Below are 22,033 nucleotides of genomic sequence, written 5' to 3'. Positions count from 1 at the left end.
CGGTTATTCCTGTAGATTTAAAAGGTGTGACAGCCCTACAGTCACACGTCTATTTCTCTGCACAGGTATCCTACCGCATATTGCAATGGAGTAAAAAAATAAAATATTCTAATCCAAATTTGCATTGATGAAAATATTCAAGCCCTTACAGGTTCTTAATATTCATGAGTGTGAGAGAAGGAAGATCAGTTTAACAATGTCTCCTATCATTTGGATTTTCAGACACTAAGGTATGTTGAAATGATTTTGTTGATCTTACGAACAGAAATAACTTTCATATACACAGAAAACATTTTGGGTTTTTTCGTGCAATATTGGAAAAAGCAGAGCAATTGCAAATTGACACGACGAATGTATTATTTCACACCAACCAGACTCATCAGTCTACAGCAGATAGAACAATGAATGATCTATTTGATCTATCGCTGACAGATTGCAACAGGTGACGGCGCTTTGTGTGCTGCTCGATCATTTTAAATAAACACAGATGTGTTTACTGTGAAGATTACAGCAACTATTTCAGTGGTCACAAAGTTGTGCGCCAACTTATTTGATGGCGAATCCATGTGCAAGTGGAGCCTGACCCTTTTCTCTTCTGTAGAGGAGAGGGAAAGATGAAAAGTATTGTATGTGAGACACTGTGGTGCTCAAGCATCAAACGAGTATCAAGGCAAATCCTGGAATTGACCTGTTTCAGGACCAACTTCCCAGTACATGAGGGCACTGTTGTAAGCTACACTCTGGCCCATGTGTGCATGTTGAACAAATGCATTGTGCTCATTTTGCTTTCATTCACTTCCAATGGGTCTCTGACAGGCATCCACAGAGTAAACAATGCACTGGCCTTGTTAGTATTTAATGTTTTAAAAAAATGCTTTACAAGCAAGAGTACTGAAAAATATATCTGTTAACAGTAGGGATGCACCAAAACATTTTGGCCAGAAATCGCACTTTGGGCAAAATGCCAAAAATTCAGTTCATTCCTAGCTTTTCTCTGCCCCGCTGGATGCCTGTCCCCTCCCCTCCAATACCCGCTGCTCTCCTCTGCCTGTGTCAGCAGAGGCTGTGGGGATCCGAGGGGACACAGACCGGCTCCCAGCGGGGAGGAGAGAAACTGTCAGGAGGCCGAGCGGGGCAGTGCGGGGAGGAGACAGCTGTCAACTGTCACAGGAGACAGAGCTCTCCTTCTGCACCGCTCACTCAGTGAGGATGGGGAGCTGATCGCTGAGTGGTAGTAAACAACTGAGAACATAGTATGCTTACTGTGTTCCCATTTATGAATAAACAGGAAGTGATATACATCACTTCCTGTTCATTCACGATTGTGGATATAGTAACTCACACTATAGCCACAGTTTATGAGTGGACAGGAGCACTCAGTATAGAAGCTTCCTTTTCACTCATGACAGGGCCTGCAGAAAAATAGATTTAGGACTCTGTGTCCTCAATCTGTTTTTCTGTTTAAAAAGAGAAAGTTCTAAGCAAACCCCTGACATTTCCACAAAACCCCCTAAAAAAGAAAAAAGAATTCAAAAATAAATGTAAATTTTTTTTAACAGGTTGGGGAAAAAAAGTAATTTCCGGTTTCTGCCTGACAATTTTTTTATTTTTGGTTTCGGTCTAAAAATTCAATTTCAGTTCATCCCTAGTTACAAGTATAACCCCAGCCAAAATGCATTGTTTTATATTTTTGGGTTGGGGGGATCCTCTCCTCCATTGAGTACATTGACATAGGTTAAAAGCTGATGCAGTGTCCTCTCATTTCTTGTCCTGGTATGCAGCTTAATTAAAACATAAACCTTCCAACTTCTTTCCTAACTAGAGATGTACCTGATTTTACTTGTTTTTCTGTTACAGCAGAACTTCAGCCAAAAATAACAAGATAAAAATTAACAGCCCATTAAGGAATCTTCAACCTTAGGTGTGCTACATATGCCCAAGAAACGTCATAGAATTACACAGAGAGTTTGTAGCACACACTATTCCTCTCTCACTGTTTGCCGATCCACCTGCCGCTCCTACCAGAAATTCTTGCCTGTCATTCCTGAGTAATACAGCAGCTACCGCAGCTTCTGAACAGGGTTTTGCTTGCTCCCAGCACGACACAGTGACGCTGCCCGAACACATGTATGTAGCAACACAGCAAAAGGCCAACTACCGCGCTGCCACATACTGTATATGTGGATGGCTGGCGTTAAAGAGTTAGTGCAACCCTGCAAGAAAAACACTGCAAGATAACAGGTAACTTCAGTTACTTACAGTGCTTACATTTGAATACATTTAATGATCTATAAATGATTACAGAGCTGCGCTAATTTGTGTCTTTTTTATATCTTGAATTCAGCTTTAACTATTGACCACAGACACCTGAAAAACAGGTAACTAAACATGTTTTTAAAGCATAACGACTAATATACTAAAACAAAAATGGTATAAGCATTACACCGCTTAATTGCTAGGCTTAAAGAATAGTGTTCTACTGAGCATCATTACTCTGTAGCTATTAAAGCACATATTTGAGGGGGGCAAAAAAGAGACTGTGGGCACCAGTCTCAATGCCTGCGGGAGCAGGGAAGAAAAAGTCCTTAACACAGGTCCCTTTGACATTAACAAGCAGTTAACCCTTGCAAGGGTAGCCGAACTGCAAGGGTAGTTTTTTTCCTTGAAATGGGCTTTAATTGAAAAGCCTTTCAATAGCAGCAAAGATTCGTAAACAAAAGAAAAACAATAACACTACATTTATTCATGGCCAGAATATATATTTTCATAACACAAGAAAAAACCCTACAACTTTACCACCCAAAGATTAAACAAATATGTAACTTCTTAGGTAACAGTGTACCATAAGCTCATATAGGAAGCCACAAAATCATACTGTATATCTTGTTGGCAAAAAATGTATAAATCATGCTTGAGGACGTTGTTTGTTAGCAAGGACAGCATTATACTTTGGAGCCCATGTTTCTGGAACCACTGCATCAAAATACCAAGGGAGAGATAATTTTTTGGCAATAATGAAAACCCTCTTGTGATTTGTGTTAACACTAGTCAAGAAAATAAAATGTTTCACTTTGTGTGTGGTAAATGAATTAGCCTGTGAGCGTCTACAGCGGCCAGAGACTGAGGCAAATGTTTTTTTTTTTCAGCTGTAAGCCCTATTTCACACGGGCAATGGCCAGCCCGGACAGATCCGTGCTGTGTACACAGCCATATCGGGCAGCTCCCAGGAAGTTCAGGTGCTGCATGTAATTTGTACGCAGCAGCCTGTCCTTCTCTATGAGAGTATGCGGCCATATGCCGCACTACGCTCACCTGCACGTTCGTGGGGGTGTCTGTACTCGTACGCTGGCAGGATGGATGTTACTTTAAAAATAAAAACCCATAGGAAGAGAGAAAAACAATTAGAGAATAGAAAACTTTTATATGAAATAATTGTTATGTATACTGTATTCATATTCATATACAAAACAAGTATGATGTAAGGCATCATTTTGCTTCCTCCTTTGCTGATGAGTGTTTCATTATATATGCTCCTACCTGTATTGCCAATGTCCACCAACCACATTAGGTGGTACCTTTGCAATATATAGGACACAGATTATTTTTTTTTACAAATCCATCAACATCTACTGTAAAAAAAAGCATGAGTAAAAATCACTGAAACATTCACTTTTTTTTTCTAGAAGACATGGAGAAAGTCATAAAGTACTTCAAGTCAGGCACAGATGCCAAGATGAATGGCGTTTGTGGGCTAATCGTCCTGACAAGTATGATCACGTACAAGGTGTACGAGTTTAAGTGCCCATGCATACCTGGATTTAACAAACCTTATTCATTAATGGTCTTGCTTGCTCCACCTTTAATATTCTTCTTTGTTGGAGTTATTGTAAGCCAGTATTGCACTATACTGACTATAGAATTTTCCAGACCTGAAGGCAACCGAGAGAAGAACAAGAAAATGATGAGGTACAACTATAGCATGTATATATTTTTGACTGTCATTTGTGAAGCAATTCCAGTATATGTACATAGAATAATGTCAATCCCACTGAATTCCCTGTGAAAATGCCAAATCAGCGCAGAAACACTTTTCACACAAGACATGGGTCTTATCCTCTACGCAGGATACAGTTCGTACACCCATCGCACTCAGAACCGCTGATCCATGAGGTTAGAACAACAGGTGTGTCAACGGATGTCTTCCGTCAAAGTACACAAGTAAAAAGATGGACACCGGCACTCCAAGGCAAATCCAGTATGTCTATTTATTCACATACTTGTTGCATAAACTCTAAATACAACGTTTTGGGGCCTGACAGTATCCCCTTCATCAGGCAAACAAGTGATGTTGATGAGTGATCACTCATTTGCCTGAAACTATTTTTTTTTTAAGGGGACAACTATAGACTTTTAAATTTGAGCACTCATTAATTTTACCATCTTCATATCACAGTTCACTTTCTCCAAATACAACCTATCACTATGAGCAGCTGAATCTCTGCAGGAACAATCTGCTGTTTCACACTGGGGTCCCATGTTTGATCCCTGTACATCAGTGCAACCACCACAGAATTCCCTTTTTTTAAGCTATTTAAATCTACCAAGTGCATTTGTGAGTTGCCTGAGCAAAGACCTCTTAGAGTATCTTTCCCCAGGTTCCTGTACTCGTGATCTTGACAATCCTTGTTATTTATCTGCCCTGACCATTTACTTGTTTCTCAACGATCCTTGTTATCTGACTGCCCTATCCTTTCTGCCTGCTGTCAGCTGTTTGAGTTTAACCGAGTGCCCCAAAGCTCATCATCACCTGAGGGGTGTGCTGGTGAGCACCAGGCAGTTCCTTTGACTCTGAGCACTCTTTAGGACCTACATTCAACTGTCAGCTCAGAGGGTTCCACTGCCTCTGTGATAACCATGCCAACAAATTACAAGGCCCTCTGCACCAAAAAGTCTATATCAAGTGTGAATTAAGGGTTCTGTATATGCATTTATTTGATTTATGTTTGATTTATTTATTCATTTTTCTGTTGATTAAACCAGACTGACCGTTTTCAACCTAACTATACAACTATGTTAGCAGTGAAACACAAATGCCTATATACACCCACCTTATGTATAACCCTATTACACTGGTGGGGGGTTCATGAATTGAAAACAGTGCACAGCCAGGGTAAAAATAATCTTCCACTGTCAGAAAGTTTCTGATGAACACACTGCAGTTGAGTTCCCAAGCCTGTAAACCTGCCAGTACTTTAGCATTTATAGCATTTTAAGGGGCTTCACTTGTATCTGTTGGGAGATGCATAGGAACACATCTGAAGGTGGAGAGGGACTGTAATTTCAAGTTAAGAGCAAACAGAACAGCGATAACGTGGCAGAGAGCTATCACTGCAGTAAGCCGCCCCCAGGACGAGCTGTGTCGGCCGCACAGCGCCCTTGTTGCCATGGCGCCCTGTGCGGCCGCACTGCTCGCACACCCCTAAGGCCGGCCCTGACTGCAGACCCCATGAAATTAAACAAGGTTGTGGGTACTTTAGCCCACAAGACAATCACAAAAATATATGTGGTGGACTATCCCTTTAATGCACAGAGACACAATAATTTAGAATTATAACTCACAGACAACTTAATGTGTGTATCTCTGCTTTGACCATCTTGTCTTAACCACACTAAGAAGATGGAGCCTTTTGGACTTCAATGGTGCTATGATTCGGGTTGCAGCAATTCAGTGGTGAATCACAAGATAAAACTTCGATGAGGCATTTCTGTTTTCTGTGATGCAAATCTAGCTGTCTTGTTACACCAAGGAATTTCACATTAGTGATGTTGACTAGTGTTTGATGAGATGTATTATCATAAAGAACAAAGCTTAATACAGAACAAAATGTACATATCCATTTAACAGAGACATTTCATATACACACATGTAAAACCCAGTAGCATTGTCATAGGAATTTATAAGATGAGTCAGGGGTACATTCTGTTTAATCAGGTACTAGCTTGCAGCTGCGCATACAAAGCTTTAAAGGAAACCTCTTTAAAAGTGAAAGAAAGAAGTAGGACATTGTACTCCATTGGTTGTGTGCTTTTTGTGAGAAGTAGACATTTGGCAAGAGTCCTACTTCACTCATGTTACTCATGTACACTACTCTAATTTATTAAATGTAAACGAAAATGTTTTATTCATAACATAATAAATAAATGTTATATATATATATACACACACACACACACACACACATTAATCCTTTTTGTTGCTGGAGCCATTTTGCATATTATTCTAAATACACATTTGCTTTTTTTTAAATGCACATTTGTGGCCTGAAAATTGATCAATGCCCCCCATAAATATATTTCTTTGAAAGCAAAGATACTGGGGAATAAAATGGCAGTTGCAATGTATTATGTTACACAATATTAGTGTAATAGTTTATTAAACCCAAATGTTTAGAAAAATGCATTAAAATCTATTTTAGTGCACAGAAACACATTAAGACATTCTTATAAAAAAGGTTTATACATGTGAAGTCATCAACACACAAACTGAGATAATGTGCCTTCTATTTGGAGGTCCCACCAAACAACAGGGTTGCCAATTGAATGGTCAAGAAAAATCTAAAAATCACAAATGACTCTATTTTCTGTTGCAGGCAGATGTTTGTAGCAATGATGGTCAGGGCTTTGGCGGCACCAATTCTGTGGATTTTAGTTTGCTTACTAGATGGAAAGCCATTAGTGTGTGGATTCAGTGAGACAATGGATCCAGAGCAGTTTGGAGGCTTTGCTGACCTCGACCAGTATGACACAGCATTCCTACTGGCCAAAGTGCCTTGTAAATCTTTTGAGATACTTCGAACATCCTCTACCAGGAAGGCAATATCCAGGTTCCTTAAATTCTTATCACAGGTAACAATTTAATACGTAAGTAATAAGGAAGATTGAACTGTTGTACCTTAAAACAAAAAAGGTTCATGGGTATGAAGGTATCTGTAAAAATGTATCTTGCTGTATTTTTCTTGAAAAGGTTTTGCTGGTTATCTGACTAGCTTTCTCGATTCAGATTGACTTGTACAAAAATTATCTGGGAAAAAATATGGTTGAATGTTGCTCCAATCAACAGAATCTGTTACACATATCCAGCATAGGGTCAGAGACCTCATGGAGATAAGGTGTTGATTGCATAATTGGAGCTAGCAGGTGTTATTAACCTGCTCGGAGGAGGTTTTAAAACAAACTGCATTGTATGTGGCAGACAATAGATGTGAGTCACCCCCCGCTCCCCTCCATTTAAGCTTGGCTTCTCCATTTTTACATAAATGGCCTCTTTCACACCTCTTTTAAACCAGTACCCAGATAGCATGGATAACTTTCCACAAGCGTGTGGCAGGGTTAAATTGTAATTTTTGTTAACTTGCTGCACACAGTTGTAGACTTGTAGACTTGCAGAACACTTGCAGCACAAGTTCTAGTTGACACTTTGCAATGCAGACTTACTTTAATTGTGCAACAAAATTGTGAAGCTTGGCAAGTCTGCAATAGTTTAGCAAGTCATTTTCAAACTTGCAGCTCAATTGCTTGCTATCTGGGTACTCATCCCTGTCTAGGATGCGTACTTGACTGTCTTAAAATGAGTGACCTTTTTACTTTAGATGCAGGTATACTGCTGAATCCTGACCAGAGGGTTTGGCTCTTCTATGCTGTGCCATACACTGGTGTAGCTGCTGTTTTGTTTCACTGCCATAAAACTCTGAGCACTCCTCACTGCACTGGACTGCATACACAATGTTGTTCATCTTGTGTTTAGGAGTTGAGTCTTTTGGGGGCACCAGTTGTTGTCTCAGTGTGTTACTCGGTTTAACTCTTTCACTGCCAAGCCCTGCGGAACGTTTTTTTAACTTCAGCTGGCCACACCATTTTTTAAATGTTTTACCTTTTTTTATTTTATTTTCAACTGCAGCTTTTAAAGTTTGTAAAAGAACCCCCAAACCATATATTTTCCGAAAGCACAGGTCCAGTAGAATAAAAAAATAAGTGCTACTAATTGTGTAGGTCCTGTGAAAATTATGCAAATGTTTATCAAATCAATATTAAAACGATAAAAATACACAATTAAATTGATAAAAGCACACTAAAATCAGTATTAGTGCACACAAAAAAATACTTATCTGACTAAATCTAAAAAATAAAACTGTATTGAGTTAATAAATAACAAATATTTGTACATTTTTAATTGTGTCTTTTTGCGAAATGGCAAGAAAATTAAGGACCGCAAAACTGTAAATAAACAACTTATGTTATAAATTGTTTGTGCACTGTGTTGGCGTGTGTTGTGATAAAATGATGCAGGCATGCATTTAATCGCAACACAGTAATGCATTTAATTGCAACACAGTGTATCACAACGCACGGCAATGTGGCACAACACTTTGCCATGTGCTGCCACACAGTTGAATTAATGTTATTTTGAAAAGAAAAAAAAAATCAAGCACTGCGTATGTGTTAATCGCAACACAGCATATCACAATGTACATGAATGAGTCACAACACTTTGCCGTGTGCTGCCACACAGTTAAATAATGCTAATTTTAAAAGAGAAAAATAAAAATAAATCAAGCACTGCGTGTGTTCTAATGCAATGCAGCACATGGGCATAGCGTACACACAATATGGTGCACACTGTTGCACGTGTATGTTGTGTGTGTGTGTGTGTGGTGGGGACATTGTTTTTTTTTTACTGGGGAGGGGGGCTTTGGTAAATTATCAGGGGTCTAAAGAGTTGTATCCGTCCCCCTCCTGCAGTTTTCTGCAGGCAGCCTGTAGTGAGTGGACCTCCTGGGATCCTCCCACAGCTCTGCTCTCTGCACAGGCTATGTATGGCTCAGTAATACTGTTAACACTACTTTTACAAGAAATGTCTAGGTTTGCAAAAGTATTTGATTAAAGTGGCTTTATTTTCTCTGTGGCTATTGAGGAATATATTTACAGGAAAATGTTTGGTCTGGAGTTCAGCGTTAACTGCAGTGTGCTCTACAGAGAGACGCAGGTCCTAGCTGTGTTGACTGACTAGTATTGGTGCCTGGAAAAGAACAGAACTACAAATATTTTTGGAAGGTAGAAGAAGACCTCACAAATATATATTTCAGTTCTGCAATTGAGCATTTGCCTGGAGTTCAGCTTTAATAACATTTAATTTACCAAACTACAGTTTGTTGGTGGGCATCAATTACGCTTGTTTACTAACTTTATATTTCTTTTCTTCCTGAGGGGATTGGCTACATCACAATACTGGTTTTTATCTTACTTGCGGCTGTTGCTCGCTGTGTGGGCCCAATGTTAAACCCAGCTGCGTCTCAACAGATGCGGTATTGGTCCAGGTACACAGACGTGGAGGAGAAATGCTTTGAGGTGATGTGTATAGAACGCAACCAAAAGGTTGCAGAGAGATGCATAAAGACTTACTTTGAAAAGGGGGATGAAAGAGAAGAGGGATATGAAGACTACACAGAAACGACTGATGTTCCAGTGGAAACGCTAATTTACGTGGATAAGTGGTACCATTGTCGTCCATCCATTCCTGGTTCAGAACTCCCAGGTCACCATTATGAGTAACACCTAAAGTTGTTAAGCGACATAAATAAACTGAATTTTGCAGGCTCTGAATTCACTTAACTAAACTGAATTATTGTATAACAATATTCAGGGTCAGTGAACCGATAGCCACTGGAGTCCCCGAGATATAGAAGGGTCCAGCATGTGAATCATATTACCAGCACCCACAAGTAACTGAGGGCATGGATGAACTTGTGTAATCTGAACATTTGTTATTAAATTATAATAGTTGTGCACATGTGACTTTACGGCGAGTCTGACCCATCAGATTAAAGCATATGTCAAAGCAAAATGTATAAAAACAAACAAACATATTTAGTATACCTTGTCATGTCACAGAGGAAGTTAGGAGCTCACAATATTTCTGGCACAACAGTTATTTTTCTGTACTTGCAGTGTGTTTAAAAGGTATAAAACATGGAAAAATATGCAATTATTGCACAGATGTACTAAATAGGTTTTCTTTGGCTAGACCTACACTGTAAGGGCTTTTTATTGCTCTTCAGTTGTTCTATCTGTTATGAGTTGGAGTTAGTGTTTTAATGTATTCTGGTGGCTTTTTTCACTTTTTTTAGAGCAAAAAAAGAGTTTGAATAACAAATAACAAAAAGAAAATCCTTTTTTTGGTGTATTTTATTGTTGTTTGATGTATTTAATATAATACAATGACATACAGTATATATAAAAAAAAAGAAGAAACAACCAAAACATTTTGTAGTCTCTTAAACATATTCAAGCTGCTGTTCAGTCATCGTCTTAACGGAAGGTCTTTTTTTTTTTTTAATTGCTTTTCGTAGGCACTGCCAAATAGCATATTTTATCTGAATTTTGCCTTGCTGAACCACATGGAATTAATGGGCAATTTCTTCCAAATTGCTTCCAATATAAAACTGGCAATTTTGCGACACACTCAAGACAAAGTCACTGTGCTAAAAAACTTACAACTTATATATTATACATAAACAATAAAATGCCTAGTGATTACCCCAACATAATATGCGACCTCCCCTATAGTTAAATTCAATACAAGCTCAAAACTGCATGTACAATGTGTTGTGATCCAGATCACATGTGCAACTCCACAAATTGGTCTAAAAAAAAAGGCTCTTCAAGAGGATATGTCAGCAATATATAAAGTGCAATTGTTTAACATTCCAAAAAGGTATTTCTTAATGTTATATCTTTAGGGTTTCTGTGTAATCAATACACTCACCAGACTCCTTTGACCACTATTAAATGGTCAAACTGCACTCGGATTAAAATCCTTAGCGAGCCACTCTCCCAGGACAGCTGATGGCAACCTCATTTGCAGTCAATATCTCCTTTCAGTTTGCTGGGTTTTTTAAAAACTGTTGGTGGGTTCAAGTTGTTCCAATTCCTGTCAATCCACCTTATAAATGGCCAATATTAGCCTCCTCCGCACATTTCTCCTTGTAATTCATTCAGTGCCCCATGGAAAAAAATGTAGACGCCACATAGTGTGAAATCCTTAAAAACTATTAAAATCAATGGGCTGCTAACGCAACTGCCTAACTCTACAAAAAAAAAAAAACACACCTCTATGCACACGCATAGATTTAAAAACAAACTGGTATATTAAAGTGGACCTTAACCCCCTTTCACTATAAATCACATCAGAATACAGCTCTGCATGCTGATTTAAAATCATATTACATTCATTATTTAAACAAATATGCTTTTAATTTATTTACAAATAAACTTCATCTACTTTCTGGTCCATTTTGGCACAAATGATGTAATGTGCCCAAGAGTGGCATCCTGGGAAGGTTACATCAGCAGTGCATTGGTGGGAAATTTCATCTGTAATCTTGTGAGATCTCAGAGAAAGGCATTTCCCCCCCCCCCCCCCCCCTGAGATGATGTGCATGGTTACATGTCCTAGTCACATGTGCCAGAGTTCCAGGAAGTAAAGGGAGATCTAGCTATCTGCCCTTAGTAAAAATGGCCACTGTCAGAAGACAGGGAGGAAAAGAGAAATGAGGTATGCAAAGAATACAAAGCCGGCAGTTATCTAGAAGTGTGTGTTTGTAGATTGTCATTACTAAACATTTCTAAATGTGTGTTTGTTGTTATTTTCAAGATATGGGTAAAGTTCCTCTTTAATACTTTATTTATATTGGGACTTCAATAATTTTATCTGTAGACACATTTAAAAGCAGGATTTTGCAAGCTTTTTCCACAACATATCTGGATGCCTTATGATTGTCTTTCCAAGCTTTTCATAGGCAGACTCATTGTGCACCAATAGAAAAAAAATTCTTTGACATATGCTTAGTATTCTCATGTTTTCTCTAACCTCCCAGTAAGAACCATCCATTGTTCTTTGATGGTGTATCCTAATGCTGTGAAATTATTTTGCCATAATATACCCTTATGTATTACGATACTATGATGTTTCTCACAATTTGGAAAATTATGGGAATCACTACCATAATGATTTTAAAAAATGCTATAAATATACTGAAAAATGGCCTGGATGGGAAGGGGGTTTAACACCGCGGATGTCAACTGGTTAATAAATGTATATTTTGGTATTCTTTACAACTACCAGTAAATGTCAGCTACAAACAGCTATGTTTTGTCTGCTACAAACATCTATCCACACAGCTTTGACGTTTGTAACTCTGCCACAATTTAAAAAGACAACATCTAACAAAATGTATGAACTATTAAATGATATCGTTTTAAAATAAAGAAAATAGTTATTAAAATGTACTAATAAACATGATTTGAATCATTTTTGATTTACCGACACTGCTAAGTTGAAATAAAATTTGGATTAATAAATCCTAAAAAAAACTGTACAACATTGTTGATGTTTTAATTTATCACCTTCATACTGTATAGTGTTGAACTAAATTGAAGATGAAAACTATGTTTATATATGTACTGTGACGGACCCCCGTACTCAGGATGAGTATGTCCGCCGCTGTCTTCTTCCTTGCTGAGGAGATATTGGAACCCGCTGATCTGTAGCTCCCAGTTTCCCCAGTCACTAGCCAAGGCTTGAGTGTAGGGTAAACAAACTCTGGTTTATTGAGAAACTGCACAAACTTTTATACAGAAAGTGATTAGATCAGAATATAATCCCATCACATCCCCCTTCCCCTCCCCAGAAATCCTGTCTTCACAACACCACAGGTGTCCACCTGCTAAATAGCTCCAGACAGCCATAGCAGAAGCCTGCCCAGAATGTCATTGTCCTGAGCTCCCTCAGAGAACAATGGGAGATAACGAGGGATGGTGCTGATACTCTTTCCATAACGCACTCAAACATAACCCAACACCAATACACATTTAACTTATAAACTCATCACCATGTCGTCACATGTACCACCTATTTCTGAATTTTAGAGTAGTCTTCTGCAGCCTGGTCTCGTGGGAGCATGTCATGACAACATTGCTAGCTAAATGATGCCGACAAGTGCGAAATTTCTGGCTCGGATGTCCATCACAAAATTTGCAATTGTCTTATTTTACCTGAAAGGTGTGCTCATAAGACCTTGCAGGCTGCAGAGGACTCAGCTGGTCTATGAGAGGAGCAATGGCAGGTAGAGAGAAGGAAGTGGTGCCTTGTGACTGCAAGTAGGAGAGGCTGTGAACAGTACTACTGTGGACAGCAATACTACCTTGAGGAAAAAAACCCACTGCTGGCAAGATTAACAAAATCCTTTGTAACAGGGCTTCTCTTACTCTGTGGTTCTATAGTAGACATTTAGCAGACTCTCTTATGCAAACATGCATAGCTGTTAAGGCTTTCCTCTCCTTGCCTGACCCTTCCCCACAGCCAATCACAAAGGGGTATATTTATATACAGTTTCCAGAGCATTCATTTTAAGAAGGTCTGACATTTATATTCGCACCACGTTATGACCACTAGATGGAGCTGAGGAACATAGGAAATGCTTATTTCCTATGATCTTTGGCTTCATCTAGTGGCCATAATGCGGTGCAAATGTAAATCTCAGACTTTTGCCAAATGCATTTTGTTCTGCAACCTGTTTAAAAATACACCCCAAAGTATTGTATCATCGGAACAGACAAGACATATGCTGTATTCAAACAGTGCCACTCAGTGCCCCTCCTCCTCATCTCAAAACACGCCTCTGAATACAAATTCCTTTTTTTTCCAATTCCTTGTTGTGCTGTATACATTATTAACAAAGTGGTGATGGCTTAGGTTTTTCCTCTGAATATATGCAAGCTATATTAGGATAAGTGGAGCTATGCAATTTCTAAATGCAAGTAGTATGATAAATTAGATTTGGATGAGGGAGAAGAGGAGAAGGAAAAGTAGGAAAGGGCTGAAATTCAAACAGTTATCCCTGGTAGTGTGGGAAGTAGTGGCAGTCTGGCAGCCATGACAAATCTAGGAAGGAGAAAGGGATGGTGGGTATATATAATAAAACTTTCTTCAGTAGGTTTGATACTTTGATTTAGCCTTGGGATTACTAGTTATGATACAGCCTACTCAGGGTCAAGTAATGATGATATAGTGGTTCATAACAGGTGGCAACCTGTTCAGTAAAAACAATAATGTATAGAGGTTGGTGACTTCTAACATAAGTAATGCCACTGCTCTTGGCTCTTGACTCTTGAGGCAAGTTCAGGTTCTGAAAACGATATAAAGGGAGATGTGAGGAGAAAAAAATCAGCCACTTCTCATTGTGTGCAGGTAAGGTCAACCAGACACGCAGCTCGATACATCAACTTTTATGCAACATGTGCAATGTAATCAAACTGTTGAGAGTGGGAGAAACACATTGATTAACAAAACATTTCCACTTGAAATTCCTAACTACATTCATTGATTGTATTTCTCTGCAGCTCATGCCCAGTAAAATAATCAGACTCTCTCTGTAGCAATGATGACAGAGGGATAAAGGGACTAAAAACACAATCTAAAAACATGGAGGCCTACCTGCCATACTTGTCAGCCTCTATCAGATACAACTGCATGCCTTCATAAAAGACAAACATTTACACCTTCCCATCTGATCAATTAAATCCTCACATAGCTAGGTGTTGATCTGGTGCTACAGCCACTTGCATTAAAGTCAGATGAAGCATTACTCTTAAGAAAACCTATCTAGTACTCTTAGCTCCAACAGAGGATACTGATACTCCTTTATTATTATAGAAAGGATATTTGAGTAACATACAACACTCCCTGGACTTCTTGCTGTTAGCCGCACAATTGCTCTAATATTGGGATTTGCAATGACCTCTGAAAGACATTTGGTTCTAAAGCATTATCAAGCTATGGATTAGATTTTTACTTGCAGTAGCCTCCATGGATTTTATAGCTAGGAGATTAAAGGATGAGGCAACGTTTTGCTGCAAACTGCCTCAGTCAAGCAGCACCTAAATTCCTACTACATGTGTAGTCACTGCAAACAGCACCAAATACAAATTAGTGGGCAAGATGGAAGAATTTTTCAAACCACTGACGCACAGACACCAAGCAAAAACTTTAAAACAGAGCATAGAAGAAATAAAAGTGCAAACAAAAGATGGTGCATGTAGATTGGGGTGTGTGTGGATTGACACCATTAATAAATTGCTGAAGAAACTGACTTTGGCCATAAAAGTGTTTTCATACCTACCTTCCAAGTGTTTTATCCAAAATCGTTTTTAGCACTGCTAACCATGACCTCAAAGCATTCAAAATTAAAAACTGCAAGCATTGAGTTGTTAATTTGTATCAACATGAATGAATCCTAGGTAAGCCATACTTTTATGTCACTTCTCCTTAATTAAATAAAGACCACGTCATGACTTGGCCGCCACTATTACAATGCATATACTGTGGCTTTGGGTAATGCTGGACCAAAATAAACATAATATTTATTTTTGTTCCGTGTCATCTACTTGACCAACATGGTTTTGCTTGTGCTACCCCTATGCTGTACAACAGGAAATAAAAATCCTTACTGTCAAATTCCTTGCCTGTAAACCTGTTCCTGCAACGTCGTCAGCGCTGTGCGGGCGAGCAGCGGCGAGTCAGCGCTGGTCCGGTGGGAGGAGCTCCAGGTGGGGTCCTAATTTAGCTGGCCGGTGACTGCCCGATATGTAATCGAGGCATTTTGACTAGTACAATTACTTGTCAAAATGCCCTGTATCGGTCTCGATACCGATGCTTGTACCGGTATCGGGACATCCCTATTGGATGCACCGATATTACGGCCGCTGAAACATATTGGTCGAAAAATTGCACTTTTGGCAAAATGCCGCAAGTGCCATCTTTCGGTCGAAATAGCGGTGCATCCCTGGTTTCTCTCCTACCCGCTGGGCGCTGCTCTGAGTCCCCTCTGACGCAACGCAACGTCCTGCAGGGAGGAGAGAAACTGTCATAGGAGGCCGAGCAGTGCAGGAGAGGAGAGCAATGTGAGCGGCCGGTTCTCTCTCCCGCACCGCTCAGCCTCCTATGACAGATTAGGAGAGCAGTCTGGGGGCAGAGACAGCTGTCACAGGAGGCCGAGCTCTCCCCCAGCACTGCCCCGCTCAGCCTCCTGTGACAGATCAGGAGAGCGGCGGTGGAGACAGCTGTCACAGGAAGCCGGGCCAGCAGTGCAGGGGAGGAGTCAGCTGTCAGAGGAGATCGAGCCCTCCTCCCCGCACTGCTCGCTCAGCCTCCTGTGACAGCGATTCAGGATGGAGAGCGGGTACAAGCACTCAGCGATCACTGAGAATTCTTTAGTAGTCTTCAGATTTCCTAATGCCATGCACCACAGTCAGGGCATCCACTGCCTGAAGCAGCAAAGCAACCCCGAAACATCAGTGAACCTCCACCATGTTTGACTGTAGGGACTGTATTTTTTCTTTAAAGGCCTCATTTCTTTTTCTGAAAACAGCAGAATGATGGGCTTTACCAAAAAGCTGTAATTTTTGTTTAGTCTGTCCACAGCACGTTCTCAGGTAAGTTTTGGCAAACTCCAATCTGGCTTTTTTATGTTTGCGTCAGCCCTCCTGGGTCTCCTACCATAGCGTCCCTTTTCATTCAGATGGCGACATATAGTGCAAGCTGACACAGTTGTACCCTGTGCCTGAAGGTCAGCTTGAATTTGTCTGGAAGTTGATCGAGGGTCTTTATAATCATTTGTTGCAATCTTTGATCATTTGTTCTCTTTCGTCCTCGTCTTAACAACGTTGCGCTCAGTGGACACAGGAACATTAAGATCTCTGGGGATGGACTTGTAACCTTGAGATTGTCCATGCTTTTCCACAACTTATCTTCTCAAATCCTTAGACAATTCTTTGCTGCTCTTTCTCTTCTCCATGCTCCATGTGGCACACAGAGACACACAACAGAAAGGTTGAGTCAATTTTTCACCATTTTAACGGTTGCCGGTGTGATTTCTATATTGTCAGCTCCGGTAATTGATACAGGTGAGTTTACATTACAAATTACAGGAGCATCACGAACTTGGAATGCAATCATTTCTTGTCCATGTGGCACACAGAGAATAATTTTGTCCAGTCCATTTTTGGAGTTTTGCGTGGAATGTGTCAGATTTGGCTTTTTTTCTCCACTTTTTTGTGTCATACCAATACAAACAAAATAAATAAACCTGAGAATGCCTAAACACTTGTACTTGCAACAAATTGCAACCTTTAACCTATTATATTTTCATCTCAACATCACTCTGTGTGTACTTGTGTAAAAAGATGTGAGGGAGAGTGTAACCTATTTTATTTTATTCTTTTGACCTATGCAACCTCGTTTAAAGCCCATAGTGGGATTTTTTTTTAAATTATTTGTAACCCAATTAGTTTTAATACAAATGTCTGTATTTTTAACTGGTTTTGTATAATGATGTGCCCAGTTGCTGTTCAAACCTCCTTTAAAAGTCCTGCCTGTGATATATTCATTAAACAAACAAATTATATTTGACTAACTCATTTACCTGCAGAAGCAACCACAGTAGTTCATCACATGCAGACAGAAACTCATCTTGTGGAAAATACAGGAACAGTGGCAAATAAGATCTAGTTTTAAGTGGACAGAAAATAGAACTTCACTTAATTTTTGGGATTGACCCTTGAGACAACTGTATTTTCACAGGAAAATTTGAGACTTTAACTCTGAGCACCATGGATCGCTTTAAAATGATTTTTCAGTACTTCCAGTCCAACTCAGAATCGGTGATGAATGGAATTTGTGGGCTTCTAGCGCTGGCTAGTGTGAAAATCTACAATTCCCTAGACTTCAACTGCCCATGTCTTCCCAGATATAACATGATGTATGGCATGGGGATAATGTTTGTGCCTCCAATTGCTCTCTTCCTTTGTGGCCTCATTTTGAACAGGCAATCGGTAATAATGATTGAGGAATGGCGCAGACCTACCGGACACCGGAAAAAAGACTTGGCGATTGTAAAGTAAGTGCCACACATGATAAGTGGAGATTTATCACATAGTTAATGGACAAATGAGTACGCCATAGATATTATATAGTGGTTGGACATGTATGTATGATAAGAATGCTGCACAATCTTTTTTCTGTTGATAGGTTGGAGCACAGACGTGTGTATCTATATCACATAAGTGAGAAAAACAGTCAGGCAATCAAGAAAGATGTATAGATTCTATAACCTAGAACAACAATAACAGCAACAACCATTCTCTGTACTGCTAAGACATAAAAGTGTGAGACACAAGAAAAATCACGGCTGTTATGATATTCTGTAAATAACTGGGAGAACTAAATATTATCAATCATTTTTGATCACATTTGTCTGTGTACATTCACCATAGGGCCTGGTTCACCAGTCTAATCCGTTGTGGGGTGTTAAACATAAGCGCATTGGTTTGTGTGTTGAGGTACACTGCATTAGGGCGGTCCATTCATTGGAATGTGGTTGGGATACTTGAATGCATGATCTTTACCCACTTCTCCATAATATTTGCATTTCAGACTACATGTGGACCTACTGATTTTGCAATACTTTGTCAGTACTTATGATAATGAAGTATTACATAAACTGTATCTTTTATTGGAAACAAGGCTTTCATTTGCCAATAGTGTTTTGAAAAATATTTTATGTTCCATGTGATTTACAGGCAAAAAGTTCCACAGAATGGCAACATTTGCTTTATTTCTAGGTCTGACTAGTTATAGTTTTTAAACAAGTTTTACTGTAGATAAAAGTGTAAATTCAGCCTATAATGTGTCCTTTTTTAATGACAGTACAACTATGTTTTTGGTAAAAAGCATAGTGAATATAAAACTGCTACAAATCAGTGGCAATTACATCTAGGGCTGTTCTTGTGGAAAGTGCACCTGAAGGGGGCGCTTAAAACTGTTGTGCAGCAATAAGAATGATGAGAATGCAATAAAGAATCAAAAAAAGAAGATGGTCTTTGGTAACCTTTTGGAACATTATATGATATAAATCGGCGGTATGGTGCCCGTCTGTCTCCAAACACAGGAACTCAGTGGTCATGTGCCTTACTTTTCTGTTTAGTATATGTATATAGTATGATATGACTTACTTCTCTGAGCCTGATGGAGACCCTGTGTGGCCCCGAAATCGCTTGTACTTGAGACAGCATGTGTCAATAAATGGAAATTTTTCTGCTTTGAAAATTGATTTGGTGTGCTGGTGACATATTTCTATAATTGGTTTGTCAGCGGCACCATCCGCACTCATTGCAAGCATCCACCTTTAACTTATACGGGAAATCCAGTAAGGAGTGCAGCCAGATACCTCTACATTGTTTGTTTCCAGCACACAAACTCAGTGGTCATGTGCCTTACCTTTCTGTTTGGTATATGTATATAGTATGTTATGACTACAGAACACCTCCCCTCTCCTCAACTGTAACATAGGTTAGTGTTCTGTAATCCTAACATATCAAGCCTGTGTAGGTTGGATAACACTGTGGAGTTTACAGGACAACATTGGATTTCTGTCAGGACTAATAGGTATTTTCTGCACTTTGCACAGATATAGCATATGTTGCAATGTCCAAATGTAAGCTAATAAGAAAAGTACATTGTTAGGGTATACATACACTTTAAAGTGATATTAAAGTCAAAGGTAAGCTATTTTAAATGCCAGCTAAATCACTTACAATGGATGACACTCCTTGATTTTTAAGAGTTTTTAGTTTCCTGCTGAATCAGCTGGTCCACTGAGCACTGGACCTGATAAAACCACAGAGGAATCATAGAGTGAGTGAACAGAGCAGGTGCAGATGCCACTTTCTGTCTGCACACAGCCCTTGTTTTGCCAGCAAGAGGACAGCTTCTAGCCAGGTACTTGCAACCTGTGACAGCTTGAACTATGCCACCCTGTAGTGCCAGCTGTTATCGGTGTCATCCAAAGCAGTGCCAGCCATACCAGTGGCAGCTTAGCCACTCCCCTACCTGCAGGGCATTTTGCAAGTGTTTTTGATGCCTCCTTAATGCCTTGAAAATGCCTGCTGAATGCCTTGTTAACACTCATCATGTTTGTTCTTTCATTAATTTCTGAACGCGCGTGTGAAAGAACCCTAAAAGCTATTTGTAAAGCTTTGGGTAGAATATGCAAGCACTAGAACTATGCTTTTAATTGCCGTTTGTTTCTACATTGGGAAGATTTCAAATCACTTCCTGTCCCATTCGGAGCTTGTATATGGCATGGACGCAAAGGGTCTTTATAAATGTGTTTCTTTTCAAAAAGATCAGGTAATAAAACGTAAATTATTTCACCAACTGATTTTGGAGAGACTCATTTTTTATGCTTTTATATTTCTGACAGGTATATGTGCACCTTTGTGTTTACAAGAGCTATGGTGGCTCCTGTGGTGTGGATACTGACTACGCTGTTGGATGGAAATTGCTTTGTCTGTGCATTCAGTGGCTCTGTAGATCCTGACAAATTTCCAGGCTTTGCCAACAGCTCTTCACCAGAAACGCAGCACCTGCTGTACAAGGTGCCCTGTAAGGAGGATGTCCTAATCAGGAACAATACTTCAAGGAAAGCAGTATCGAGATATTTGAAATGCTGGTCACAGGTGAGTTATACAGGTCTCAGTCTCTGTTCTGTTATCACTCTATCTGCATTTTAAAACAGGTGGAAATGTTAACTCAGAAGGGAAAAAAGATCAGTAAACATGTTACACATTTCACATCTTCAGATATTTAAGTGGTTTGCTTTCCATGATACAGGTGTTATGACTGCACTAAACTAAATCAGTGTCATACTTGAGCTGCAAATGTTTTTAGCATTATAGTAGTTGAGTACTTTAGCAGCCAATTTTAATACAGCAAATACTATGAATTACCTTTAATCTCACGTACTTTTTTGTAATGCTTATTGGTCATTCACATGACCACACAGCCTTTTGCCCCATAGCGGGCGGCATGTCTAAAACCTAAGGGGTCAGGCAGTGTGTCAATAACATACACAGAAGGGAGGTAGCAAAGATGGGGAAAAAAAGAAAGAGGCGGAAGTGCAGCTTCCTTTGATTGCACCCGTGTGTGCCCTGCACATCTAAATGGCAATACAGTTTGGAGCCCCGCTGTCAATCAACATAGGCAGGGCTGGGCGAAGACGTGACTGCAAAACTAGGGAGTAAGCACAAGGGGGGCGCCTTTCCTGGTGCAGCTAAATTTTATTTCAATAGTCATACAATAAAATCAGAAAGGTACTCACAAACATGTATGTAACTTCTATGTTTGTGAGTACCTTTCTGATTTTATTGTATGACTATTGAAATAAAATTTAGCTGCACCAGGAAAGGCGCCCCCCTTGTGCTTACTCCCTAGATCCCACAGCTTTCCCGGCTGCTTTGGGGCAGCATCCTGCAGCATGCCCAAGAGGATTTCCCATTGAGGAGTGATTGCCTGTGGCGCTTTATTGCCTTTACTTTGTGACTGCAAAACTGACTATGGAAGATACAGACATGCTGTGCATCAGCACAGTGTCCTATATTTCCCAGCAACAGTCACAGGGATGCAAATGTACCACGCCAGCACAGATCTGCTTCTGTGCTTGGCAATGTCATCCTGCTACAGGAGCCAAGGGGAACTGGCAGGATCACCACGTATTTATCAGCATGAAACAAACAAAAAAAATTGCAGAATACATTTACCAAGACATATGTAAATAACCCAACACATACTTAAACTTCATTTTTGGGGTAACATTTTAATCAGCATTTCTTTGTGTAACAGTAGATGTTTAGAGCTGGTAGTATTTGGCATAGGAGATCCAGGCAATGTAGAGGAAATAAATAGGGGCTAGTATAATACGAAAAGGTTAATGGTAGGTTACAGTTGAGGTTAGTGTTGGAGTGGCCTTTGAGTAAGGCATCACATTCTCCAAAACTGACCAGCATGGCGCTCCCAACACTGAAATCCTATGCATCTGTTTTGCTATTTTTGTTCATACCACAATAACTTTACTGAATTAAA

The 22,033-nt window shown here is 39.6% G+C and overlaps 1 protein-coding gene across 1 annotated transcript in view; it reads left to right on the top strand.

The window, feature by feature from the left end:
- Positions 1-17,724: 17,724 nt before the first annotated feature.
- Positions 17,725-22,033, top strand: part of CALHM3 (calcium homeostasis modulator 3) — a 5,282-nt gene continuing 973 nt past the window's right edge. The window contains exons 1-2 of the mRNA XM_018553401.1: positions 17,725-18,011; positions 20,376-20,631. Of these exons, the coding sequence (XP_018408903.1) occupies positions 17,725-18,011; positions 20,376-20,631 (543 nt within the window). The remainder of the gene's footprint in view (positions 18,012-20,375; positions 20,632-22,033) is intronic.

This window comes from Nanorana parkeri, unplaced genomic scaffold (genome assembly GCF_000935625.1).
Source record: "Nanorana parkeri isolate BGI_ZX_2015 unplaced genomic scaffold, ASM93562v1 scaffold119, whole genome shotgun sequence".
In the NCBI taxonomy this organism is placed as follows: domain Eukaryota; kingdom Metazoa; phylum Chordata; class Amphibia; order Anura; family Dicroglossidae; genus Nanorana; species Nanorana parkeri.
Note: the sequence above shows the minus strand (reverse complement) of the source record. Positions and strands in the feature narration are given on the sequence as shown.